Source organism: Corvus moneduloides, chromosome Z (assembly GCF_009650955.1).
Source record: "Corvus moneduloides isolate bCorMon1 chromosome Z, bCorMon1.pri, whole genome shotgun sequence".
Classification (NCBI taxonomy): Eukaryota; Metazoa; Chordata; class Aves; order Passeriformes; family Corvidae; genus Corvus; species Corvus moneduloides.
The window spans coordinates 75,359,954-75,387,949 of NC_045511.1; the positions used below are offsets into that span (position 1 = coordinate 75,359,954).

General features: G+C 44.4%; 1 protein-coding gene and 1 long non-coding RNA gene across 5 annotated transcripts in view; one reads left to right on the forward strand and one right to left on the reverse strand.

Annotated features, from left to right (window-relative positions):
* Positions 1–657: 657 nt before the first annotated feature.
* LOC116437726 lies at positions 658–8,753 on the reverse strand. The gene is made up of 2 exons (XR_004237431.1): positions 8,109–8,753; positions 658–6,286 (listed from the first exon to the last, which is right to left on the reverse strand). It is a non-coding gene; the product is annotated as an uncharacterized LOC116437726 (long non-coding RNA).
* RASGRF2 (Ras protein specific guanine nucleotide releasing factor 2) overlaps positions 7,550–27,996 on the forward strand; it is a 117,079-nt gene continuing 96,632 nt past the window's right edge. For 3 of the 4 annotated variants that reach the window (XM_032095775.1, XM_032095776.1, XM_032095777.1), the window contains exon 1: positions 7,655–7,939. In XM_032095775.1, the coding sequence (XP_031951666.1) occupies positions 7,655–7,939 (285 nt within the window). Of the gene's footprint in view, positions 7,940–27,996 lie in introns of all 4 variants that reach the window. The other variant, XM_032095774.1, reaches the window with a different exon arrangement.

Genomic DNA, 27,996 nt, shown 5'->3' on the forward strand with positions numbered 1-27,996 from the left:
CAGTAAGTGATAAGCACTGCAGTGTCCAAAAATGCCCCTTAACTCCAAAGGAACATGTAAAAGGGAAATGGATAGATGAGCAATTAATGAGGATAACTATAATCTGTATTAAGGAAATGTATAAAAGACACAGATGTAAGAGGTTGTCTATCAGAGGTTGCTGAGGATGATATCTTGGGATACAAGCTAAACTTCGCCAGAGTGAGAGCACTTTAAATACCATGGAGAACTACCCAGGATGTATTCTCCATCGGAATGGGAACAGTTGCTGAAAAATACAATTTCCCTCATCCATTTCTTCCCCAGAGTAGTGGAGAACTTTTTTTAGAGGTTTCTGCACATCCTTGCTTTCCCTGTACCGTGGGCTCCTGTGCCTATAGGATGTGTTACTTCCAGATATTTTTTACTCTTTTTGAGGAATACTCTAAGGCATTATCTAATTAGCCTTTCTTAATATCTGACAGAACTACTATTCAATAGCTGTATCTGATCTGTGTATCTACACGTCAGAAATTCAGAATTATTTCCACAGCGCCATTGAACACCACAGCAAGAAATAGAAACAGTACAGATCATCAAGAGAAGCATTTTCATGTTGCCTTTTTCTTCGATGAAAAAAAGCACGCCTCAAACAAGCAATAATATCACTCAAAATCCTTGAATATTGACAACCTAACTTTATTATTGATACAATTAAATAGGATGACAAATTACAATAAATACACTTTTCAGCTCCCCTTGCAACCACCAGTGTTTAACAAAATGGTTGTGTTAACATTTGAAACAATACAACTGACCCAAGAAGAAAAAAACAAACATAATAATAAAGGAGTGAACACAAATTTCATTTTTTACATGGTAAAATTGTTTTAATTTTACATTCTTACATGCATTCAAGAGGAACTTACTTGTGAAATGAAGTCTTATTTCTGCATTAAAAGGACCAAGTGTACTTTGATATGGATTCAGGCTTTTGCACATTTTAGCACGTAACAGTAGTGCCTTTGTGACAAGGCACTATGAATGTTTATTTTTGTATTCTATTTAAAAAATATATCTGTGTCAATTTGAAGTGCAATTAATATCCTTATCCCCTGGGAAGCATTCTACTATTAATGATGAAGTTACAAATTTTACGTAAGTTGTTGATATAATTGCATATGGATATTGTTGATTTTAATTTTTTAAAACCATGTTTCTCTAAGCTATTTTTTCACTTTTTTCCCTCTTCTTTTTTTTCCCCCCACAGAAAATCACAACCCACACCTCCCAGGCAGCTACAAAGCTTTTCAGCTGAGAATGTGAACAACATAAATGTGGACCAGGAAGAATGTGCATTATCAACAGCGGGTCAGCAATTACAGACGCCCTGCTATGCACTTCCCACCTGCCCAGAAATCCCCCACATAAACAGGGACTGATGTTAAGCTAAATCTCCTTGCTCTTGTTTAACAAGGTGTTGTTTGCTGTATCTTTGCTTGCATGAGAGGGGTGATAACATTGGCTCCGATCACTGTTGTCAGGGCTGCTCTGCCTACAGCCTTTTAAGATTATTTTTTTCTGCTGTTACACACATTTTCTCCAGGCGTTTGTACAGTCCCAGCTGCATCTGAACAGATTCATTTAAATGATTTTCAGTATATTGCATCTGTATCAAAAATAAATGCAATGTTCCCCTATGAAGGCATTGTCTCAGAATTTTCACACCATCCTGAGGGGATGTGGGTGCCCTGCAACGTTTGTTTTCTGCTAAGAGAACAGTGGATCCCATTTGCCATAAACCCCATTTTTATGGTCTGTGGGTCTGCCTGCCCTCGAAGTCGGGTGCAGAGAGAAGCTGCTCAGCTGCATAATACATTAAATGTCTCTTTCAAGGTTTCTATGGGGAATGCAACTTGCAGATTATCAAACCTGTTTCTATTGAATTATGCACTCCTGTGGCAGATTATTTGCAGGCTTCATGCCAGATGGAGAGAATTCTCTGTATCAGCATCAGGCCTTGTAAACATCACCGTTTCTTCCCAGGGTTACTTACTTATTCCAGATGGCACCCGCTGTGCTCTCTGTATCTTTCTTCCAATCTGTGGGGCTTACTTTTTCCCAAGAAATGAGAGTGCTTTAATATTTTACACATTTTTCCTATTTCTACGCCAATATATGAGAGCATCTTGACAGAATAAGCAAAGAGTGATTTGCATTTATACTTGGTTCACATGGAATAAGAAAAAAGAGGAAATTTTATCCCACTGTGTCTTTTTAATTCTAAACTCATTTTCCCAGTTACCCAGGGCTTTCTGAAACTGAGAGCAATCATAGCCCAGTGTCTGCTGATCCTCTTGCTTTCAGGAGCTCAGCCATCACACTGCCTCTCCCGACTCACATTCAGAGAACATTATGAAATCTGTGTTAGGACACACCAATGCCTTTGGAACACTGAGAGCACTAATTTGAGATATCTCCCAAGAACATTGAGACAGTTTCATGCTCTGGCAATTTGTGAGCGGTAGGACAATACCCTTCTTAAGGACACCACACTAATAACAGGGTCTGTGAAATTCTCATTAGAGCTCCCAGACCAATCTCTACTAACTTTAAAAGTTAGGGCTCACCTCTGACAGTCATCTTTCCAACAAGTGTGTGTCTCAATATGAAAATTGTAGTCATATCAAGAAAGTTTTACAGCATTGTTGTCACTATAGTTTGCATTTAGTGCTTAGTGCATTTTAGTTCTTTAGTGCATTTAATGCTTGTTGCATCTGTATTAAATAAAATAGTCCTGGAGCTTTTAATTCACATGTCTGGTCAAAAAACTGAATCCTGACTCTCCCATCTTAATCCCAGCTGGCAAACCTTTGCTGAAAAGGAACCAGCTGAAAACAGGCTTAAGGAGAAAAGCTGCCGTCTTTTCTTCCCCATGTGATTTCAGTGCTGATTTGGACTATCAGGGTTTCCACATTTCAAATGCCACTTTCTTTCCCAGCATCCCCCTCGATCTAATCCTTTCACTTGATGTGCTGTGTTGGACTGACCCTACATGACCCTCCTCTTTCTCTCCCATTCACTGCCCTCCTCAATTTGCCCATGTGTTGGCCCCTTCTCTTGCTGTGCCAGAGTCCTGCTCTCACCCCCAACATCTCAGTGGGTGTTTTCCAGCTCTTTTCAACCTGCTGGTCCAGCCGTACCAAGCAGCCAGGACTCTCATGCCATCACTTCTGACTTCGTTTTCTCCACAATTCCCTGCCCACCTTGCCCCAGTTCCTCCCCGCTCTGCCCTGGTTCTGTCTCCTCCAACTCCCAGCCACTCCCAGCCTTTGCTCACACTGTTTCCCTCTGCTCTTTACTCATCATTTTTTCATTACCATCACTCTGCCAGCCAGGTTCAATTCTCCCTCAGCCCACTCGTGTTTGCCTCCTGCCTCACTAGTGGTATTTCTCCAGTTTAATTGAGTCCCTTGGTTCCAGCTTTTCTGTCTTTTTTTTCCCTTCTGCTTTTGATTTTCTCCAGCCTGACTGTGAGACACCTTCTGCCACACATTTCTTTTCCTCATTTTTTCTCAACAGTGCTTTTTATTTTCTCATGCTGTCCTTGACCACATGCAAGGACTCACCAATGACCTCTGCAGACACACCAAACTGTTTCTCTCAAAAGTTCCTCTATAACCTTATTTTGCTATTCTTCTCCCAAAATAGCAGTAGCAAATATGCCAGCTGTGTCCTGGGGATGCTGCCTGTCACAAAGGGCAGCACATAGTCCCTGTACTTCTTTCTTGGCTCTAGGGATCTGGTCTTCTGCTTAGACTAAGTAGCTCCTGGCTTGGATGTTTGCAACATTTTGGACTAAGAGGTTAAGGCATGATCATAAAAAATGATGATGATGATGATGACGATGATGATGATGATATCCTCATCTGCATAACGGTAATGATTTGCATTTGACTGCCTTCTGCTGGAACTCCCACTGAGTATTGGCCAGAGATTCCTGAAGGAGGGATCTCATGGACACCTGTTACCACCTCTCTCACACTACTGAGGAGTGTGTGCAGCCACAAGTAAATCCATGAGGAATGAATTACCATTGTGGTATATACGACTTAAAATTGATTTAACAAGACAGTTACCCCCAAAAATGTCTCCATAAAACAGGAACAGTAAATCTCAAATGATGTCATCGGCTGTATTAACCCCCAAGTTGTTTGCAAGATCTTCAAGACTTACTATGGCAGTGATGTATAGTATGTATTTCAAAATCTTCCTGCTTTCTCAGATAACTAAATCTTAGCTGCATATTACAAATACCTTTCAAGTAGCCACATTATACTCTGTGCCCCAAAGAGTAAACAATTAGATCAGCAAAAGCATGTGAGTAAAATTACTGAGAAGGTACTGGTTCAGTTCTGCTTCTCAGTCAGTCTGTAAGGGGAGATATACAGGTACATTCTTAGTGAAACCAGTTTTTTTTCCCGTAAGTTATTGTAGCAGTTCTTCAACAGCTGTACTAAATTGTTTTGTATTTGATACATTATCGTGATGTGAAAATGCAAATAATGATTTAGTGACAAATGAACATATAAAAACATAGAGCACATATATACAAACCCAGACATAAAAACAGTAGCGTAACAACTTTTCTTCCATTGCTTTAATCAACTTTTATTACCATTCCATTAACAGTATTTTTTCCAAAGTGTTTTTTCAGAATAGAGGCCCAAAATTTACAAGATGTTTAAACTAGATTTTCCTGTCACCCAGAGGATTGACAACTCACTCCCTTGTCCCCCAAACTCCCAGGGTCACTTCCGGGTATTGGATTCAGCAATTCCACTGTTGTGGAATACAACACTACATATTTCCCTCTTTATGACATCTTTGAACACCTTGCACTGGACTAGTTCCCAAAGGAAATTTCAGGTTAAATGTAGGTTAATTGGGTCAAAGTATCTCTGCTAATACAGAACCACAACTTTCCACTGTAGTTCTACAGCAAGGTCCTCGGGGCCTATCATGGCAACACTTGGGAAGCTATTTTTATAAATGAATCCTCTGGAATTAAAATACAATACAATGAAGATTCGGATAGAAAATAAAGTAAAACAGTGTGCTTATCTGTATGTTCTTTTCCTCGGAGCCCTATGGAATAAATTACATCCACAGATTCCTTTACATCTGTTTGCACATATAACTCGATCGTGTTCATACATATGAATTTGGCCTAGAATTCCTTTTTTAAAAAGCACAAACAACCCCTTCTTTACTGCTGATAATGAGGAATTTTAAAAAATATTCCCATATAGATACGTAGATACATTTAGATGTATCAGATAGTATATACATTCATATGTACATCGTAGACATTTAAAGCAAGAAAAAATAGGTGGTCCTTGTATAAGAATGATCAAGTAATAAAGATAATATCGTTGAGAGAACTGAATCATACTTGACCAATAAAGGACAAACTGATGGTTACACAAACAGCATTTCCTGTAGTGAACAAGAATATTAGACTCCTTATAGTTCCTATAGATTGCTGTGCAATGACGTATTCAACATTTTCAGCTTAGGAAAAATGCCTGCATGTCTAGGAGAAAATGATGTAGTCAAAGAAAACCCTCTCTTTCTTTTTTTTTATAGATAAAATTTAACTCCCGTCATGTGTTTTTTTCTGTGTGTCTCGGGTGACCTGGTGGAATAGATGATGTGTGATCATTTGTGATTTATACAAAAGCTGTATTAAAAGTACAAATTATGTATGCTGGGACAAAAGCCTGCAACTTTATCTTGGCAAAGATGGGTTCTTGCTATAGGATTTCATTGTGATGTACGACGTGCTTGTTTTGGAAAGCTCCAGCTATTCACTGAGTGTCAAATGTCTGAACGCTCTTCTGAGTGGCAGTTTGCTTCTCTCCTTGGTTTGGCTGCCTTGCCATTTGCTTCCATCAAGGGACACGATATTCCATGGAATTTCACACACGGAATTGATTCACTGACTCAGCGCTGGCTGAGGGGAACCCAGGCAAGGAGGCATCAACAGAGGCAGGTGGGGCCCCAGTGCCCGGGATGGATGAACATGAGTCCTTTCACACATTCCAGCCACCCAGGTGGTGTCCAAGCCCTGTCCAAAGCCTGGACTTCCCTGGGCATGATGCGCTAAGATCAAATTTCACTATGTGAAGACACAAGGCAAGCTAAGCCAGTTCCAGAAGGATTTATGCATCTGTTTGTTTTTTCTAATAAAAAATTGTCTGTTGACAAGAGGAGAGCCTTGCAACTCTGCATGGTTCCGTAGTTCCTGCAAGTAGTACACAAAACCACAGCTATTGTCACAGATCACACAGGAAATATTTTCTAACTCATTCTGTGCATTATACAGCAATAACGAGTATTATAACTTCCACATTTTTACTCTTTTTTCTCTTTTACTCATCAGGTGCAGTAAAACAAAAGAGAATGAAAGCTACATATGCAAAATATGTTTTCAAATGCAAGAATTCCAAGACTTTTCCTGAAAAGAACCTTAAGAGGAAGTTTAAGTTGCTAAATTAAAGGTGCAGTGTGCTCTAGTTGGTAAAAATTTCCATATTGCTATGTTTTATGTGAAACCATTCTTGATGCCAGCTCCCTCGCCGAAGTTTATTTGCTATAATTAAGGTGTGCAGGTATCACTGTGCCGAGTGCAGGAACCAGACCGCACCTGCTGCCATCCTTACTAGCCCGGTGTGAAAACACACCCGCCAAACTGCCGGGAAATTTTCTTTTCGGCATGTGCGAGCTGCCCTCTCCGGTGGCGGTCCCCGCCCGCGGTGCCTCGTGCTGCAGCCGCCAGTTGGGATCTATAAATGGTCCCATTTGCGGCAGGCGAGCCCCGGCACACGGCAGAGCCCCTCCACAGCCCGTGCCGGGGTGGTCTCTGCGCACAGCGCGGTGCCCAAGGACATGCGGGGTTGAGGTTCCCCGGGGTGAGACCTGAGACGCTCCCCCGCGCCTTTATCAGCGTGAATATCGGGTTAAAAGGGACGAGTTTCTGGTATTTCGCTTGGGCTTCTCTGCTGCCTTTTGCTTTAATTCTTTCGCCACAGCTCGAGAGTGAAGTTACCGGCTCCGGCGGCCGCGCTCGCCCGGCCCTCTCGCTTTCCAAGATTTTCGCTCGAAGAATGGAAAAGCCGGAAACTATCGAGAAACCACGGGGCAGACCCAAATCACCCCGCGGTTCCCGGTCCGGCCCGGCCCGGCCCGGCCCGGCCGAGCGCTGCGCTGCCCGCGGGATTCCCCGCCCGACCCCGCTCCGCGCCCGCTCCCCGCCTCCATCCGCCCCCGGAGGGATGGAGGGATGGAGGAGCGGAGGGATGCGGAGATGGGGGGAAGGGTGGAGGGGGGGCAGGGACCCGGGCGCTGCGGCGGCGGCGACTTTGCTCTTTAAATCGCTCTCCAAAGCGGATTTACGGCTGATCCCCCACGTCAGCGCCCGGGGAGCCGCTCGCCGCCGCCGCCGCCGGTGCCTGGGGCGGTGGGAGGCGGCGCGGGGCGGGGCGGGGCGGGGGCCGGGGGACACTCGGGCGGGGCGCGGGGCCGGGGCCGCCCCGTCGGTGCGTGCCGGAGCCCATGAATTGCTCCGTGAGCGCCCGGCGAGGCTGCGCCGCGGCCGCGGGCTCCGGGCACGATGCAGAAGAGCGTGCGGTACAACGAGGGGCACGCCCTGTACCTGGCGCTGCTGGCCCGCAAGGAGGGCACCAAGCGCGGCTATCTCAGTAAGAAGACGGCGGAGACCAACCGCTGGCACGAGAAGTGGTTCGCCCTCTACCAAAACGTCCTCTTCTACTTCGAGGGCGAGCAGAGCGCCCGCCCCGCCGGCATGTACATGCTGGAGGGCTGCAACTGCGAGCGGGTGCCCGCTCCCAAGGGATGCGCCGCGGGCAGCGCCAAGGATGCCGCGCTGGACAAGCAGGTACCGCCCCGGCGGCCGCCGCGCGCCCTGGGGGTGGAGGGGAGGCGGGGAGGGACAGCCAGGCGCTCGGGCCGCCCCCTCGCATCCCCCGGCGGTGCCGCCCCCGGGTCCGGCCCCGCCAGGAGTTCCTGTGGCTCCCGGGGCGCGGGCAGGAGCAGTAGCTACTCACAGAGTGGCGAAGCTGGTGGTTTTGGTGTCCTCACTGATGACTCTTCGTTCCTCCCTGACTCTTCTCTTTTCCCCCGCAGTGACAGCACGCCGAATTTCAGTGAGGTGCCCGGAGAGTAGCATCTCACAAACCAGGTGTTTACTCATCTTGATGCCAACACTTCTGCCGTACACATTTCTCAGCAAACTCAGCTTATAGAGGGTGTGAGGGGCCAAAGTCCCAAAGCAGCACAGGAGACACTAAGCCCTTTTCTGTGGAGCTGCCGCCTCTCCCAGCGATGCTCTGGGGGCAGAACAGTCTTTCAGTTCCCCCTTGGGGACGCGTGTGACAGCCGAGCAGGCGGCCGGGCGGCCGGGGTGAGCCCGTACCCTGATTTGCAGCCTGCGACATCCCACGGGAGTGGGAAGGTTCTTTGCCAGGCAGGTGTTGTGAGGCCGATCGTGCTTGAGATAGGAATGGTGATACAGCACCCGATCCAGGTCTTGCCCGGCTATCATGGGGCGAGGACCGCTGAAGGCTTTGGTGGGATTCCTTCCCCGGAGGGGTGACCATTCATAGCTCGTGAATTGCCAAATTCCTGCTCACTCCCCCCTGCCCCTCGGCGGCCCCAGCTGATCCTCCCCAAAGCTGATCTGTTTGACATGTATGTGTCAAACCAGCGAGTGGTTAAATACTCTCGTGTATTACATAACCGGGAAGAAAAGGACGCTGTAGTTGTTCGGCGTAGGTAGAGATCGGGTATCTTAACCACACACCTCCTGTTGCCTCATCTGAATTCTTGATCTTACTTACTGCCTGTTTGAGATGTGTTTGAATCTGGTCCTGGTGTGCCCTGGTGCCTTTCTCCCTGAATGGGAGAAGCCAAGCAGGTGTCTGACTGGTTTGGGGAAGTTTGGGTGACTGTAGTGAGTGTGGTTTCAAGCTGGCTCCAGGTGTTTCCTCATGGTTGTGAGAAAGTGACACAGACCAAAGCCATGCTCTGAAACCCAGCACATCTCTGAGCTTTTCTGGAGTGGTAACTTTGCAAGGAGAGCTCAGAACCTTGTCTTATATTTGTGCTTTTTTTCCCACCTAGAAATAATCCTGGTGTGCTTAGGCAGCCTCTGAATGTTACATGGTTAAGTGAGTGAACTCTGGGGAGCTGGGATGGTTGTAGTTATGTAGTTATGTCATATTCACCCTTCAATTCTTGCTTATTGCTTTGAGGCATGTTTTTATAGCATTATAAATGGAGTCCTGGAGGATACCCAGATGAAATTAAACATGGATGTTGCCCTGCCTGCTTTGCACTGGCTTACTACACTTATCAGTGATGTTGTTAAACTGCAGCTTGACTAAGAGAACTGCATGAAAACAAATATTTTCCATATCTATTTTCTGGGAGCCTTACGTTGTGCTTTTATAGTGATGAATGAGTTGTTCATAATAACATCTAGTAATAATTACAGGGCAGGAAGCTGAGCTTTTATTGCTTCAAACATCAGCTATGTTGGTGTGTTCAAGAATAGCAGACTGCTATTAAAGAGGCAGAAGAATGCTTAATTTTTTTTTCATGGGATGCTAGTTTGAATTTTCAAGGCAGATCATCAAGAAGTATCTTTTTCTGTTCACCTTTTGATTGATCCAGAGCTTTATTCAAAGCTTTTGAGTGTTAGTAGCTTTTAGAGATGTTTACTCCTTGAAATGCACCCTTGTTGTATATACATATAGATATAAATCTTTGCTAAGGTGTGCAGGAAATTCCCTCAGTGACTAGAACTAATCCATCACAAGATAAAAAGAGAAAGATTTGAAAATTAAGCAGTCTTCTTCACTTAGAAAATGTGTACATATTCTTAAAGGTGTAAAGTAATAAACCATGAATCTTCAGTTTATTAACAGAGGCAGGCAAATGTACTTTAATCAGATGATAATGAAAAGTCAGTATTGCACATGCTAACTCCTGGCAGTGTGAAAAAACTGCACAGATTTAATCTGCTGTGGTTTTACCACACAAATGTATCAATGGAATGAAAGGAAAAAGAGAAGCTCTGTGGCAGTTTTTGAAGAATCCGATCTCTTTTCTCCAAAGGAAGGAGACCAGAAAAAAGTTATCTCCTTTAGTCCAGGTTTTATTTACCTGAGTAACTTGGACATTAGAGTGATATGTGCTATAGAATTACACAAATGAGGGAGAGAAAGAAGAATTAATCACGTGAGGGAGCTTCATCAGCATACTTTGAGTGGATATTTGAAAAAGCAGTGCATTTTCTCCAAGTTATGTAATAAAGATTATGGAAAATGCTCGTGGGACAAATAGATTTTATTTTCCTTACCTTGCAGATCCTTTCAATGTTGATTTTCAGTTGTTTGAGGATTGATTGTCAAGCCATGTGCCAGGTACAACTCTCTAAGTTGTCAGAGCTCAGTGGGACGAGTGTTGGCTGTTCTGTCCTACACAGGACACAGAATTTTGGCCAACAGGTGTGTCCAGGTTTGGGTGTCCCATCTCCCAGCAATCCCAGGTGCTGGATAGCAACGCCTTTCACCACTGCTGGTGCTGCTAGGCCCTTCCAGCAGCCCATCATGAAGGGACATTAAAGTGTTACAGGAACCACCATTCTGTGGAAGATGCCAAATGCCTTCATAAGATTTGCTCCAATATTGCAGCATTAAGAGCTTGAAAAACAATTACAATGGCAGAATGCTCTTATTTTGTCTTTTCCATTAATATATTAGTATGTTTTTTTCCTTCAGAAGGATATTTGCTTCAAAGAACATTGTGTTAAAAGTACAGACCTGTCTTAATAATGACTGCATCAAGAGTGAATCAACTGGTATTCTGGAAATGTGTGATCAAACTGAGTATGCTGCATATACTAAACGATCTGCTGAGGAAATTTTTGTCTTTAAAGGGAAGTGTTTTGATCTCCCTCAGATTTTAGAGGAGTTTTCATAAACACCAAAACCGGTGTAGCTGTACGCTCTGATTTCACATTTCAGACAAAAAAAGAAGACACAGATTTATTGAAAGAATAACAATGTGGAAGAAGCTGTGTTTCAAAACAGCAAATTAGGACATGTGAATACTACGCGCAGAAAGCTTCTGATTTTAGTTAAACTGCTTCTTCTCATGGGAATTGAGGGTTGTAAACAAGTGCAGCTCCCAACAAGTCCTTCACTGTGGCACTGAGAGACTTGATGAGAATAAGTTTCAGCTTTTCTTTCAAAACCTCTGGAAAGAGAATGGCTTTGTTTCAGTGAGCAGTTAGTCTCTTTCAAAAATGAAGCAAAATGCCCCAAATCACTCTTTCTTCAGTGCTTCACTGAAGGCTGGCACTTGTTATCCAGCAAGTTCACAAATATTTTTTTTAATACTAGTGGAAACAAGTGATTAGAGGAATGTAAATATTAACATTATTATTATTGTCTGCATTGGGAGGAGGCCTGTATGTTTAGTTTCTTTCATAACTGTGCATTGAATACATGGAAATATTCTGATACTGTTATTAATAACTGTCTTAGAGTATTTAAGGTTGTAAATGTTACATGATTAGAGCTGAGATATTCTTTGTATCTTGCCTGCAATAATCTTCCTCCCACTTAGCAAAATTAAATGCAGTATTAAGTCCATGTCCCCACAGATTAACAGAATCCAATCATTTGAATTTTTTTCTGCCTACTGTAGCTCTGATTTTGTAGAGGACACAGTGATTTTGCGGTGTTTGGAACCTCTCTGTTTTACATACATGCTTTGGCACATGCCATCAACAGCTTTTGCTGTTCCTCTCAGCTAGTTTAATGTATGTTTAACCTAGCAACAGCATTAAAGGGCATTTTTAAATGAAGATGTAATTAATTAAAAGTTATTCACATTTTTTGGGCAACCCCCCTGCGCTGCTCAGCGTCCTGTGCCTGTTTAATGTTGTAAATGGCTGAGGAGTGGTGGGTTTTTGGTACCTTCAGAATTAGTATTGTCCATAAATCTTATTGCTTGCATGTGGGCAGGTAACTCCCTCTGATGTTCCAGTAAAAGGCATGCCAGAGATCACCATGTTTTAGAAATTTTCAGGAGCAATTACATAATAATAGATGAGTTTTTCTTCTCAGCATCTGACAAGCAAAAAAAAAAAAAGATGTGTTGTGGTTTTGTTTTCTCCAAACTTTATTTTTTAGTGGACTACCTTCAACAGAAGCAGTTAATTAAAAAAGATGGCTGTTAGTGCTCTGGGGGTTAATGTGTTTGTAAGATCTTCTCATGGCAGTCTCTAAATGGTTCTTGTGTGAAGACAACTTTGGGGTACCCTGCTCTTGTTCACTTTCCCAGGTTACCCCTGTCCCCATGCTGTCCCTCAGTCACTGCCATGGGACAATACAGTTTGTGGGCACATTCACCAAATACACTCAAACTTTTCTGGTTTATCTTTAAGGGGTAACAGAGAAAGAGTCACTGGCACTGTGCAGCCAAGGGGTTGCCTCTTTGTCTTTGTGAAGAAATGAAAAGTGGTGTCCCCTGTGACCTAAGGCAACAGGTGGGAAATAAATACAAAAATTAATAAAACCCCAAACAAACAAACTAAAAAGAACCCAACCCAAACCAACAACAAAACAAAAAAGTAAAAAAACCCCTGTGATCTATTCAGGGACTGAATTTTGCTCTTTGACTAATGCTTTGTATTTGCTTAGTAGTGAGCACATTTTGTGATTATAGAGAAGAACAGGAAAATCTCACAGCCATATTTATTGCGGTTCTGGAAAAATTTAGGCATTTCCTCCTAACTCTTGAAAATGTTATGTTTCTTCTGTCATGTTACCAAATGGGTTGTTTGTAACTGTGGAAGCGTGAACCTACACAGTTGATAATCGAGTTACAGGTAGGTGTAGTTTATTTTTGACATGCCTTCCTCCTGAAAGGTTAGTTAAATCCACACAGACATAACCTGGAGAATATTGATGACATTTAATAGCTTATTATTAAACCTTTGGCAACCTTAATCCACGTGAAATTACTTTGGTCAGGAACCCAAGCCTGATCCATTGTTTTCTGTTCTTCACTGTTGGTCACCCTTGAGTGCCAAAGGCAACAAGAGACCCCACCTGAATGTGTGAGAGGGGAATTACAGGGACATTGGGACTGAGGGTAATAAGACCAGATTTTGGTGAGACAGAGTTTTATTGAATAGAAGCCATGGAGTGAAGTCCTCAGCATTTCCCTGCAAGGTATTGTAAGATCCTGAAATATTACAATGTGCTCTAACAGAAGTGCATAATGTGTAATTAAGTTATTGGATGATAATTAGATCCCAAGGCAAATGACATTTGGCAAGGGCTTATTTGTGGAGTTGCTGGGAAATGCTTTTAGCTAACAGGTGAAATGTCAGTGACTGAGTGACTGGAAGCACAGGTTAGACCTTATTTGGAAATGCAAAATCCCAGAGCATAAAGACCAAAAATGTCAATCACTTACCATGTTAAAATAATGTGTTGCACAGTCCCAACCTTAAATGTCATGCCAGGGATGTGCAAGGTGACCGGAACCTCCCTTTGGCTCATGTTGGTGATGAGAACACTCAAAATAAATTTCAAATAAAGCACTGTAACACTTTAACATGACTTTCATTCTTCCACCTGTTTTATAGCCAGTGTTACTGCTCATTTCATTTCGTCTCCTTTATTGAGGGAGTTGCATTGACTCGGCTTAATCTGTTTAGTTCCTCAAATGTGAGAGGACATCTGTAGAAAGCAAATTCTGAGCACAAAATAGCAACTCAGTCCCTAATTTACTGAATAATTGTACTTCATTCATTTAATTTGCCTTGATTTAACTTTAAAAATTGATCTTTCTTATTTTTTCCATCGTTTTTTAGCAGGCTGGTAACCAGTTGGACGTGGTTCAGTGCTGGGTCAGCCATTGGACTCAGTGATCCTGGAGGTGTTTTGTGGCCTAGGTGATCCTGTGATCCCGTCATTCCAACCATTCCATGGTTTATGGATTCCAGTGCGTGGGGTGGTGCTGAGGGTGGGTCCCTGCAGGACCCTGTGGCCTTGTGGCCCTCCAGCCACTCTGAGTGTGCCCCTGGGTCCAGAAGGAGCCCCTCAGAGTGGCAGATCCCCCTTGGAGCAGTGGATCCCCCTCAGAGTGGCAGATCCCCCTTGGAGCAGCAGATCCCCCTCAGGGCGGCAGATCCCCCTCAGAGCAGTGGATCCCCCTCAGAGCAGCAGATCCCCCTTGGAGCAGCAGATCTCCCTCAGAGTGGCAGATCCCCCTTGGAGCAGCAGATACCCCTCAGGGCGGCAGATCCCCCTCAGAGCAGTAGATCCCCCTCAGGGTGGCAGATCCCCCTCAGAGTGGCAGATCCCCCTCAGAGCAGCAGATCCCCCTCAGAGCGGCAGATCCCCCTCAGGGCGGCAGATCCCTCTCAGAGCAGTGGATCCCTCTCAGAGCAGTGGATCCCCCTCAGGGTGGCAGATCCCCCTCAGGCGGCAGATCCCCCTCAGAGCAGTAGATCCCCCTCAGGCGGCAGATCCCCCTCAGAGCAGCAGATCCCCCTTGGAGCAGCAGATCTCCCTCAGAGTGGCAGATCCCCCTTGGAGCAGCAGATACCCCTCAGGGCGGCAGATCCCCCTCAGAGCAGTAGATCCCCCTCAGGGTGGCAGATCCCCCTCAGAGCGGCAGATACCCCTCAGAGCGGCAGATCCCCCTCAGGGCGGCAGATCCCTCTCAGAGCAGTGGATCCCTCTCAGAGCAGTGGATCCCCCTCAGGGTGGCAGATCCCCCTCAGGCGGCAGATCCCCCTCAGAGCAGTAGATCCCCCTCAGGCGGCAGATCCCCCTCAGAGCAGCAGATCCCCCTTGGAGCAGCAGATCTCCCTCAGAGTGGCAGATCCCCCTTGGAGCAGCAGATACCCCTCAGGGCGGCAGATCCCCCTCAGAGCAGTAGATCCCCCTCAGGGTGGCAGATCCCCCTCAGAGCGGCAGATCCCCCTCAGGGCGGCAGATCCCTCTCAGAGCAGTGGATCCCTCTCAGAGCAGTGGATCCCCCTCAGGGTGGCAGATCCCCCTCAGGCGGCAGATCCCCCTCAGAGCAGTAGATCCCCCTCAGGCGGCAGATCCCCCTCAGAGCAGCAGATCCCCCTTGGAGCAGCAGATCTCCCTCAGAGTGGCAGATCCCCCTTGGAGCAGCAGATACCCCTCAGGGCGGCAGATCCCCCTCAGAGCAGTAGATCCCCCTCAGGGTGGCAGATCCCCCTCAGAGCGGCAGATCCCCCTCAGAGCGGCAGATCCCCCTCAGGGCGGCAGATCCCTCTCAGAGCAGTGGATCCCTCTCAGAGCAGTGGATCCCCCTCAGGGTGGCAGATCCCCCTCAGGCGGCAGATCCCCCTCAGAGCAGTAGATCCCCCTCAGAGCAGCGGATTCCCCTCAGAGCAGCGGATTCCCCTCAGAGCAGCAGATCCCCACAGAGGCTGTGGAGGCGGCCAGGCCCGAAGTGCCGATCCTGCAGCCCTTGTTTCCCTCCTGAGCAGATGTGGCTGCCAGGAAGCACACGGTGCTGAGCACCCCGAGGCTGCTCAAACCCCTTTCCCGCCCGAATGTCCCGGGTGCTCTCAGTTTGTGTTTTAAGTGGTGGTGAGCTGTTGGCACCCAGGTGCCGACCCGCGGAGGAGGTGGGTAGGGTTTGTCGGGGTCGAGGACAGTGCTGGTGTTCGTGGGGCCGTGGGTCGGCAGCTCAGGAGTACGCTGCCTGCCCCTGTCCCTGGAGGAACATGAGGTTTTAGGGAGTACATCTTCCCAGTTCTTACTGTGTACCAGCCATTACTGATGCTGAGGACTGATCCAGGGATGGGTTTTTTTAACACTGTGCCTCTGCACTAAATGTGTAGGAACATATGCTTGCAATTGAGCTTCCAATGTTTCTTTTTTCTTTTTTTTTTTTTTTTTTGACTTACCAATCCCATAAGGTTTTCTGTTTGAGCTACAGAATCAGTATTTATAGAAGCAGAGGCTTCCCCAAGTCAGTCCAGCCATTTCAGTATCTTTTGGTGTTTGCCATGAGCTCAGAACCAACTGAGTTTTTTTAGGAAGTGTTTATAAACTGCCAATTCTGAACTGAGCTATATTATCGTTTTTAATTTTACTTCTGGAAGTGGTTTTTGGTTGGTTTTTTTTTTTTTTTGGTGGTAGATCTGATCAGCTCCACTACATCCTAAAAAAAAAAAAAGGGATTGTGTTTGAAGAGGTAAATGCTGTAACTGTTGAAAAAAATCTGGAATTATATTGTCTCCTTATTTTCTCATGGTGCTGTGGAACTGTGACTTTTGCCCATTTTTTGCCTTCTGAGATTTTTGACTGTGATATAATGTCTGGGTAACAGAAATTATCTGATTAATTACTCTGCAGGCTTGAACTAGTATGATTCAAGTTCTTGAATTAGTGCAACATTTCCATTGCACTGCAGTGTGCCCTTTGCAATCTTTTGAACTCAGCAAGCTTGTTGAATTGCTTTAATTCATTATATTTAGTTCATTATGTTGCATTTTTAAAATGATGTGCCTCGATTTAGCATTCTGTGAGTAAATGATAAGCTCTCTGTAGATGTCTATAGCCATGCAGGAGTGGAATGTAGGACAGGGTGCTGCTGCTAGGACTCTGGGAGCCCCACCTGAGCCGGATCCTGTGGCAGACAGTGAAGTCCTGGCCAGGGGAGCCAGTGGAGTCTGGGGAATTGGTCACCCCATCCTGGATGTTTGCATCTGTTCTGACATTTCCCGTGTTGGATCCTAAAATACACCACGCTGTTGCTGTTTTTGGGGTTTCAGGAGTATGTTGGATCCTCACCTCTTGGAAATTTAGGATGTCTGCTGGTAACCACTGGTTCTTTTCATTCTGATTTCTGTTCACTTCCTCTGCCTTACACAAGTTGTTTCTCCTGTTTCAGTGAATGCCGAAGATTTTATATTCTTCTCTGAATTTTGGGGATCATGTTCAACACCTTTGACAGGGTGTCTCTGATGTCCTCCAGAATTGAATCAGAATTTATTTTTAACCCTCTGCATTCATGGAGGATAAGGCATGACAAGAAAATTGCAACCTTCTTTTGCACTAGTCATGTTCTCTTCAATTTGGCACTCATGGAACAATTTTATTGAACTATTAAAAATGCTTCTTCTTAATAAATCTATTAAGGAGAACTAAAAATGTGTAGGCCAACTGCAAAGCTCTCTTGCGAGAATGATGAGAGAAGAAGTAACAGAGGAGTGGAGGGTTCCAGCAGAGATACCTGTGCAGTATCATCACTGGTCATGCAGGTGTTTGCGTGTGCAGGTGAAGGGAAAAGCAGTGCTAAATGGCACTGGAGTGATACCAAACACTGTAGGTGATAAGCAGTTGCATTTGATATCTGAAGTATTGTTTCCTGTTCTGAGAGCTTGAACAGGAATGTCAGGCAAGTGAGGGTTCCTGGGGTGGGACTGAGCCCTATGTGTGTGAGTTACCAGATTTTTATGCTGGTTTTGTGTCACCGAGGTCTTGCAGTTGTGCTTTCTTGGCCCAGCAAGTACGTGATGGCTGAGAGAAATAACAGGGCCTCCTTTGCTGTAGAATAGTCAGAAGAGAATTGTGATTGTGATTAATACAGTAATTAATCAATCCTTTTCGGGGACCCAGCTTGGCTCAGGAAGTAGGCATGTTGAGAGGCAGAACCAATCTCTGTGAATGTAGTGGTTAAAATATGAAAGTGCCACTTAAACACCAAAGGTCAATGGTTTTTCTCACCAGGCATCCAAACTGAGTTGCATCAGAACTGCTGTGGTTTGCGCTGACCATTTTTGCAGTAATTCTTTCTTACCTCACTGGCTGTTGTGAAAATAAATGTGTTAATTCTAGGGAAGCGTCTGAATGATGTAATGAGAGGTGTCACAGGATACGATGTAAGAAGTTTCTGAACTCTGCTGATTAGTGTGCAGGAGACATGCACCCAAGAATCAGATCACGTCTCACTTATATGTGGTGACTGAACCAGGATCTCCTGAGAGAAGAATGCTCTAAAAAACTGCTGCAATTGCTGTTTGCACACGTGGGACTGAATTCACACTGCACCGGGCAGCCTCAAACACCGTGTTTCTCATCACCTCTCTGTACCTGGCTTTGCAACCTAATGCCAAAAACTTAAAAAAAGAACCCCAAAACAAAACCAAAAAAACAACCCACTAAAAAACCCAGACTAAAAACCGACATGAAACTGACGTGCAAAAGCTTGTAAGAAATGGAGCTTTTTTGACCCATGACTTAGGTTTCGGAGACAACCACACAGAAACAATTTGTTTGGGTGCAGATATTTTGTTGCGATGGGTGTAAGCTTGCAGGCCTAAGTGAGGGTTTTTCCTCATGTCTTTGCTGCCTGCTGCAGACAGGAGTTTCGTAAGAGCATTACTTGTTGGCCTGAGGGCAGCCCAGGCTCGCTGGTGTCCAGCACTTCCAGCCCTGAATGCGCAGTGACCTGAGAGAGCTCTGCTGTCAGCAGTGCCAGAGTGGCTGCAGACCTGCCAGAGGTCGTGTCTGCACCACTAGGACGATCCTGAAATGATTTAGAGAGAGAGGATCTTGCCTGGATGCTGCTCTGCATCCTGTGGCTCAGCAGCTGATCGTGGCTGTGGCTCCCAGTGAAGGGAACAAGGCACAGCAGCCACTCAGAGAGACCTGACGAATTGAGAGTGATGCCAGGTGGTTCTGTGTGAGACAAATAATGTATTTACCTCCCGTAGAAAGGAGGGGAAAAAAATAAGCACCGATTTCAAACAGGTTTTCCTAAAGATCATTGACTTTCTGCAAATATGTCTTTGATTTTTTGTTTTACTTTTACTTTTTTGAGGGTGTTTGAATGTATATCTTACATGTGTTCATAACCTGGGTGATACAAAGTAGAAGGATAATTGTCTCCATTTTCTGTGTCGTGAGTTGCTTGCCTCTTGAGCCTCTCTCACCCTGTGGCCTCCTGATGAATCAGCTTCCTGTCTGCTATAACTTCTGGAGACATAAACCAGCCTAATATGAGGAATTCCATCCCATATGCTGGCATATGGGTGACACCATCTGCATGGGGATGTTTGTTTGTCGTGCAGCCTTTTAGGGTGTTCAGCTGTGGCTGCATGGGTGACACGGGAGTGGTTCCCACATTAGTCACGAGGTGTCACGTCCAAGTTTCTGCACATGGGAAGAGCACACGGCAAGACCTGAGAAGTGCCAGGTCCCCCGTCCTGTGTCTGGGCTGTTCCTCTTCTAATTCATGGCTTCATTTCCCTCTGCCACTGGGATCTGTTGGGTGCACCTTGCAGGTTTGTCCTTCCAGGCACAATGTTCTCTCTAGTCCTGCTGGTCTCAGTTGTACAACATTGTTTCAGGCAGTTGGGTTTTGATGCACTTGGCTGAGATTGGGAAGAGTTCTTATTCCTCGTATTTCTTTTGTAAGTTATTTATAATTGTTGCAGGTCCTCTTAATACTGCTTGCATTAGAAGGGTGAATGTATGAATTTTTTAATAACTGAAATTCATTGTCAGGGTAATATCATATCTTTGTTCACACATTTCCTTCCTCTTTCTGGTGTCCCTCTCTTTGACCCTTTCCCTTCAGCATTTGTTTTACCTCATGTAAATTTCAAACTGCTTTTGATTCATCTTCCTGGCCTGGTTTCTGCCCCACAAATGTTAATGTGGTTCTTCCAAGTTGCCTCATATGTAGTGCTGGGAGCTCTGGATGAGCTTGGTCAGTCCCTGTGCTCCCCTCATTGGGACCAGGACAGAAAAAGACTCCAGGTGTGAGCAGGAATAGAGCCAAGAACCTGTGTAGGACTTAGTTCATCATTTGTGTCCTTTCTCATGGATTCTCCAACTCATTGTGTCCTACTTGTGCAGTTGCTTCAGCAGCTTCCAGGGCAACCACATTTTATTTCTTTCTGTGGACATCTCTTCCTCTCCTGGCTGAGAGATCCTGACTTTTGGCTGCTGTTTTCAAGGTGGGTGGAGAACTGTAAGCAACCAAGTCCTCTTATTCTGAGCAGTGTAAGACACCTCATCTTTTTGAATTGTGTTTTCTCATCTTCCCTAATATGTTTTGATATTTATACTTTCCCACCTTACAATAATGTCAGCATTTGACCGTTATATGCAGTAAAAACAGCTAATGTTTTTTCTATAAATTACTGTGGTGTCATATAAAAATTCAGGATTTTCTAAATTCTTAAGTGACTCAGGAACACAAACCTATTTGACTTTGAATCCATCCATATTCTTCAGTGATTTCTTAATGCAGTCCAGTGGCATCCAGACTTTTTGCTTGAGTGAACCTTGAAAGTTGTAGAGTGGTCATAGTAATTGGGAGAAGTTCCTGAGGACTGGAAGAGAGCAGATATCCCTTGTGTCTTTGGGGATGGCAACTAGGGAGGTCTAGGGTGGTACAGGACCACCAGTCTCACTGTAGTCCTTGGGGAGGTGATGAAGAAAATCCTCCTGGAAAGCATTTCCACACACATGAGGGCAAGAGGGTGATTTGGAGTGGTCAGTGGGGATCTAGAAAGGGGAAATCATGCTTGACCAGCCTAATAGCCTTCAACAGTGATGTGGATTGAAACTCTCTGAACGACCAGGTCCTGAGGACAAGTAAAAGATATTGAACCTTCACCCAGGACATTTAGCTCTAAGATGGGCCTGTTGGCCCAAATAGTAGGAATTTTTTTTGTCAGGAAAACCAGCACGGCTTCCCACTCTGCTTTCTTAAATTTTCCTCTCTGCTTGTTGTCAGGAAGTGGAATCACGTGTGAAAAGAAATATATATGCCAGGACATTGTTTCAAGTTGCTGTACAGTGATCAGTCTTGTCTTCTTTCTGGAAGAAATTTACTATTGGCTCAGCATCTTAACTGATGTGTTACTGAGAACCATAAAAAAAATTCCGAATTCTTAAGAGTTTACTGTAAACTAAAAAGATGAAAACTCTTTCTGTGTTTTTGTGCTTGTGATCTGCTTTTTTCTGTAGTGCACACGTTAACTGCACCATGTATGTGGCATGTATTTTCAGTTCTTTTTTTTGCTGGGGGACCGAGAGAGGTTGTTTTCTTTTTAATCATTTCCCATCTGATTTAAATTTGAAGTAGTCATTCTGGTTTGGCTCACGTTTAAGTTGTAGCAGGAAAAAATTGTGCAACTAGAATAAACTTAACTTTAAACTTTTTGCGCTAATGAACAGAATGTGATATAACGGCTGCTAACTCAGGCTGAAGCCTTTTTTCCTTGTCTTGAGTTACTTGGAATATATCTGTAATTCAGTGGTTTTCTGCCTTTGTATTCTCCTTGTGCTGAGCAGCAACAATATTTTCAAAATACTTAGTTTTGCTGCCCTGGGAAGTGTACAGTAACTGTGGGTCTTCTTCAGGCTGTGTCATTACGGAGGTAGAAGCACAGAGGGAGAAGTGGCTGTTCAGCTTTACGATGTTCCAGACGCTGTCAGAAGGACTCACCTTGGCCCCAGTGTGTGTCACTTCTTTACCCCTTTTCTTTCCAATGTTCCCCTTACCCTTTACTTGTCCCTGCTGTTCACTCAGGTGGCTTTTTATTGAATCTCCTCCCCCTGAGGTATATTTGGGGAATACATACCCGGTACTGAAGGTGCATCACGTATAAATCTGGAACATCTCCCAGCACAGCCCAGCATTGTGAAGGTTTGTTTATTCTTACTCCACTTAATTTTATAAAAATACATAAATGGTATTTCTTACATCAAAGACATACAATAAATGCCTGTCCTTTACCTGATGTAATTTCACAGCAGTGGATTATTTAATCTAAGTGACTTCAGTAGACTTTTCTAAATATATCAAGTGGGACCAGGTGCCTGATCTGCTTTAATACCATGTACCTTTTATTAAGGGTTGATCAGCTGCCATTTCCATTTATATTTCCTGATGTTCTTTCTTGATTCAAGGTTATTTTTAAGTCACCCGGGTCAGGAAGGATATGAGTGGGGTGGAGTGCTGAGGGAAGTGTGGATAATTAATGGAAAACATATTTGAAAGGGAGTTTTGAGAGCTTCCAAAGAAGAGTATTCAAATGTAATCGACTCATATGATTAAAAACACTTATCAGATTCAGGCTGCTCCCTTTACCCTCTTAAAATCCCCTGAATCATGAACCCATCAAATTAATTAATCAGTAATACGTATATGAATAATAGTATCCAGTTCTGCATGTGTGTTATGTGTAACCTGCAGCTTCTATTGTAGATTACTCATGTTGTGAAAATGTCGGTGTGTGTTCATTTTTACTTGTTATTTGGGAAACTGGGGAGTGTTAAATGTGCTTAAAGCACCAGCACTTTCCATGAACTATTTGAGAAAAGCACAAGGCTACTAAGGTAAAAATATGGAAAGTTTCAGCCTGGAATTATTGGCACCCTCTCTTGTTTTCAACGTTGGGATTACAATGTGCCACAATAGAGTATGTCATAACATTGTTTCTTGGGTGGTTTTTTTTGTTGCTGTTTTTTAAAGTAAGGACTTAAAGGGGAAAAACTAATTTAGTGAGATACTTGAAACGCATTTTGTCAGTGACTGCGGACTTAGTTGTTGACAGTGTTTATATTGAACAAAATCTGTCTCACAGAACAAATTCTTATGGCTGTAACTGTCAGTAGACTACAATATCCTTTTCTACCAGCCAAGAGTCTCAATGCCTCTCCTATTTTCCTTTTATGCCCCTTGTCCTCTACCAGGTGGCTGTGCTGGAAATCTTGGATCTCTCCCTGCTTTATAAAGTTCTCCTTCACAGGCAGGAGTAGCTGCAGGTTTTAATTATGCAGATGGAGTTGGCAGTTCCTAGAGCTGCCTGGTCCCGGTGAGATAGGAAATACGTGGTGGTGTAAACTGTCACCGCAGTGAGTGGGTCCATGTGTCGGGCAGAGCTGGGCCACCCCTGTGCTGCTTTGATGTCCTGGTGCTGCTGCCTCTGGGCAACGCGTGAGTTCAGCCCTGCTGCTGAGACAGGATGGGAGCCGTGCTGTTCGTGTTTGTTTCATCAGAAACACCCCGGCACCCGGAGCAACAAACCTCTCCCAGCTACAAAGTAGTAGCAAATCTATTCAGCAGGCTGGGTGTGTTTAAACCCGTAGCAGCCATTTGGGTGCACAGAAAGGCTTAATCCATTTCAGTGCCCCCTGTTAAATACTCAGGGAAGCTAAATTAAAAGATGCTGCTTGTACAGCAGCTTGTGGAGGAGCCAAAGCTGTGTAGCTGTAGGCGTCTTAGAGCTGGGCATGCTTAGCTTGCCATACATAGACACAGGAAGGCACAGGAAGATACAGCAGACATTCCAGATTGGATTAAATGGAAGTGTTGGCACCTGTTAGCATAACAAACACAGAGTAAGTAGACAGCAAAAGTCCCTGTGACTTAACACGGAATGTGCAATACGGACTTAAAAGGATGGAGGGATGCACATTTTTTGTTGTTGATGTTGATACTGAAAATTGCTCTGAGGATGTCCTTAAGCTTAGCAGTTGAAATATTTGTTTTAAAAACTTACATGGAATTCTTACATACTGGGTAAGCAACATTGGCTTAATTTTTGGAAATGTGCACTGATAGTCGCTTTAGGTTGTTCCTGCCTCTGGAATATGCTGGAGTCCATAGGTGAATTCAAGTGTTCTAAAAATGGTATTTTGTATGTTATTAAATATTATGTAAAATTTAATGTATTATGTGTTGGTAAATATTAAATTGATTAACTTTTAGAGCATGGCAGAGTATCCCAAAGCTTTGGAAAATTTACAATTTAAGTTTCCAAAGTAAACCTGCTTAACCCTCTCTCACCATCTGGAAGAGCTCCTTCTTGCAGTCTGAAATGTACTTCCTAAACGTACTTAGTTAAAGCTGTTTTATGAAGTGTGCCTACATAACTCCTATCATCAAGATCTTCCAGATGTGGTAGGGATAATTCTTTCCTACTGTACCTGGCACCCATCACACACACACTGTTACCCTGTGTTTTTTAAATTTTTATGTAACTTCCATATCCCCAACACAGGTTGTGTTTTAAAAATAATGCTTGCACATCTCCTGTAGGGTTAGCCACATCACTAGCAGGCCAGAATTTCTGGTGTTCCAGAATCAGTTGACAACCAGCAGGAATAATACCTTTGTTTGAAGTATATACTGTCATCTAATCTATTAAAAAAGAAGAAAAAAGGTGTTGAAAACCAGCATTACAATTGGTCTCCCAATCAGACACGCACACTCAGATCTGGAAACTGATGTCTGGTGCCTTGTTTGAGTTGTTCTGAACATGAGATCACTGACAATTACGGCGCTGTCACCTTGCTCAGCATCATCAACATACCATAAGCAATAAATCTCTGAGGCACCCCTTCTGATTTGCTGTATTCCAGTGCTGTACCCTTGTCTTTGTACGGAGGAACTCTGCTGCCTTCTCTTAGCTCAGTGTGAGCCCTTGCTGTTTCCTTGGGGCAGTGCTGATATCCAGCACATTGAGGTATGAGCCTATAATTTGTTTGAGAGCCTCTGAACACTGAGGCTGGCATATGGCTGGAGATCTTTCATTTAGGGCATTTTTTGGTTGAATAAATGAAAGGGATTGCAGTGTTCCTGTAGTGATGCCATGCGTTGCAGCTTTTTGTTAGCAGACAATGTTTGCCTCTTGATGTCCTGCCCTGAGAGATGAGTGAGGCCAAAAATACCAACAGAGCAGCTCAGTTGTGTTTGCACAGCTCCAGGCAAAGCACCCCTGGTTGGGTGAGGGCTGTGGTTTGTTGTGGTGGTGCGCAGAGCACCTCTGAAAGAATGTTTAGGGACAGAGAGTACGAGACAACTTCTGCAGGGATGGCACAAGCACTTCGACTGTCAGCCCTGAGCTGTAAGTCAGACTTAGATGCATGCCGTTCATAATTGTTATGTAATTCATGTGAGATGATTCTAGCCTGGTTCTTGCAGCAGTAGCAAGAATTGATTGTGGATTATGTCAAAGCAAGCTTCACTGCCACAGACCAGTAGTTTGATCTCCACTGTCTCCTGGAGTCAGCAGCTGATGGCTGGGTAGATCTGTCCTCATGGGGATCTGAGATGCTTTCCTCACATTCTGCCATAGGCTTTAGCAGCTGGCAGCCCTCACACCCTGAGATAAACTTCACGTCTTTGCATGAACTTGCAGTAAATGGTGATTTTTTGGTGCTGTCTTAACACTTTCAACCACCATGGCTCCACACTGCCCAGGTTTCTCGTTACTCCCCTCAGAAAAGGGCTTTGCTGCCCCTGTGCTGAGATGCATGAGTGAGACCTGAGGGCTGGGCTCGCGCTGCTGCCGCGATGTGATGCCATTGTCAGAGCAGGACTGGGCACACAGCACTGAGGGCAGGAGCTCTTTGTGGCACAGCATCACCCCCACGCCACAGCTCAACGTGGGGTTCAGCGCTGCCGTGACACAGGAAAGAGTTTTCCAGTGAATTACATGCATTGGAGACATTGCACGTGATGGAAATACACCAGTTTTATAAGCAATTATTTTCCCGCAACATGCCTTAAACATACACAATAATTTGACAACAAAAGAGGACAATCATTTCCAGGGAAAATCAGTTTTTCTGTGTATATGTATGATACATTTAGCCTTTCTTTTACTTAAATCTACAGGAAACTACATGGTAGCAGCCTTCCTATTTAGCAGAGATCTTTCTTTTGTGGTTCAGGAAATTTTCACATTGGACTTCTGCCAAATTTTGTTATATGCCTTAAATATATGAAATATTTGGAATGGCCACCTGTAATAAAAGTAAGCAAGTATATGTTGGCAATGAATGACTTCCCAGGCAGTTAGTCACACAAAGTCCAGTGATTTTTTGACTGCACTGCTACCTGAGCTAGAATTACAGAACTCAGGAAAAGGGCTTGAGATCACCTGGAAGCTGAGGATGGTGTCCATGGGAATAGGGCACTGGTTATGAGAAGTAGGGAACAGCTTTTGGGACTGCACAGGAGCAGGGTTGACTACAGGAGGAACCTAAGGCAGGCAAAGAGATGAGCACACACGGAAAAATAATGGAACAAGCTAATTAAGGGAACCAGTCTGGCCTGTACATCTGCCTGCCCCTTTATGTGATCACCACAGTGTGTCCTGTTGTTGCCCTGAGCTCCAAGGTGCAGGACATTGATCAGCCCTGAGCAGCACAACATTGAGGTATTGATCAGAAACCAAAACGTGCTTCATTATGATAGCTTGTAGTGAGCCCTCAAACTGCTGGCAATGGCCACTGGGGACTGCTGAAGCTGGTATGTAGGGATGCAAAAAAAAGCATTTGGCAAGGTCTGAGGAGGAAAACGGCTATGAATATCTCTTTTAAAGTGTATCTGAATTGCACAAATCCCTGGAAAACTCTTTCCTGTGTCACGGCAGCGCTGAACCCCACGTTGAGCTGTGGCGTGGGGGTGATGCTGTGCCACAAAGAGCTCCTGCCCTCAGTGCTGTGTGCCCAGTCCTGCTCTGACAATGGCATCACATCGCGGCAGCAGCGCGAGCCCAGCCCTCAGGTCTCACTCATGCATCTCAGCACAGGGGCAGCAAAGCCCTTTTCTGAGGGGAGTAACGAGAAACCTGGGCAGTGTGGAGCCATGGTGGTTGAAAGTGTAAGATAGTTTAGTAGCCTTCTCAGGACCAGATTGTTTTTGTTGTTGTTTCAATTACTTGCTGTAAGAATTTTATGCTCTGCTCACCCGAAATGAGCTCTTTTCCACCCTGCCTTTGGTGTGAGGATGGAGAGAGAAGGTTTTGCCCCATCAGCATTACACACTGTGCCTGTGGCCCATAAACAGTTTTTGTGTTCTTGAATTGTGGGAAGTTCCCACATTATATTAAAAATAAATTCCTAATACTTTTTGTGTCTACAAAAATCTTAAAAAATAGATTCTAATTTTTTTTCCGACCCTTTGATATTTTTTATGAGTCTGCCTAATATATAGCATTTAGTATTTATTTCCTTTAATATTCAAGGATGGAAAAGAATTAGGATAGCAGAGAGGAGATACAACATTTCTATTCTTTAAGGTACCTGCATCATAATGGTAACATGTTTGTTGATCTGTGTTTGCATCTGGTTTATGCTTTGTGGTTTCTTTTTTTTTTTTTCCAGAGGTGATAGATAAAAACTTTAGTACATTGTAATAATGTGTTTTCTCTTCTTTGCACTGAATAAATAATGGCTGGTAAGTTTTGGTTGTCTATTTTGAGTTTTTGCAAGTGAGCAGATAATGTGGACTGCTGCTCCTCACACCTGCACGCAGGAGATTGTAAACTCTGTGAGGTGTGGGCAGTGAACAGTGTGGGTGGAACACAGGAGGGGCTGAGCAGAAAGAACCACTATTTTGTGTGTCAGGACCTTCAGCATGTGGTGTATTTTTAATGTCTAAAAACTTGTTTGGGAGATAGTGCAGGAGGGAAGAGTGCTGAGGATAGTGGTTGATGCAGATTGGAATTGCACCATTTTAACCTCAATGAAATGAGTGTCAGACATGAAGGCCCCAGAGTCCTCTGCATTTGGGTGAAGCTTTGCCATTTATTTCAGTGATTATAAATTTTCAGCATGGTGGTCCTAATTCAGCGAGCTAAATAAGAGGACACACTGCTGGGAGTTCCACACCCACTATCCTTAATTATTCTAGTGCTGTCAGATGAGTGGTTTACAGAGGCACATTGAAAATCTTCATCCCAACTCTCCATCCAGCAGTTTAAATAGCTGTATTTGGATTACTGACCTTCTTAGCATGGTGTTTTTCCTGTACAGAAGCCCCAAATTATACTGGGGCATCTGTCACTTTGTTATGCTGCAGAATCGCCTGCAGCTGGTTTTATTAGGACTCTGC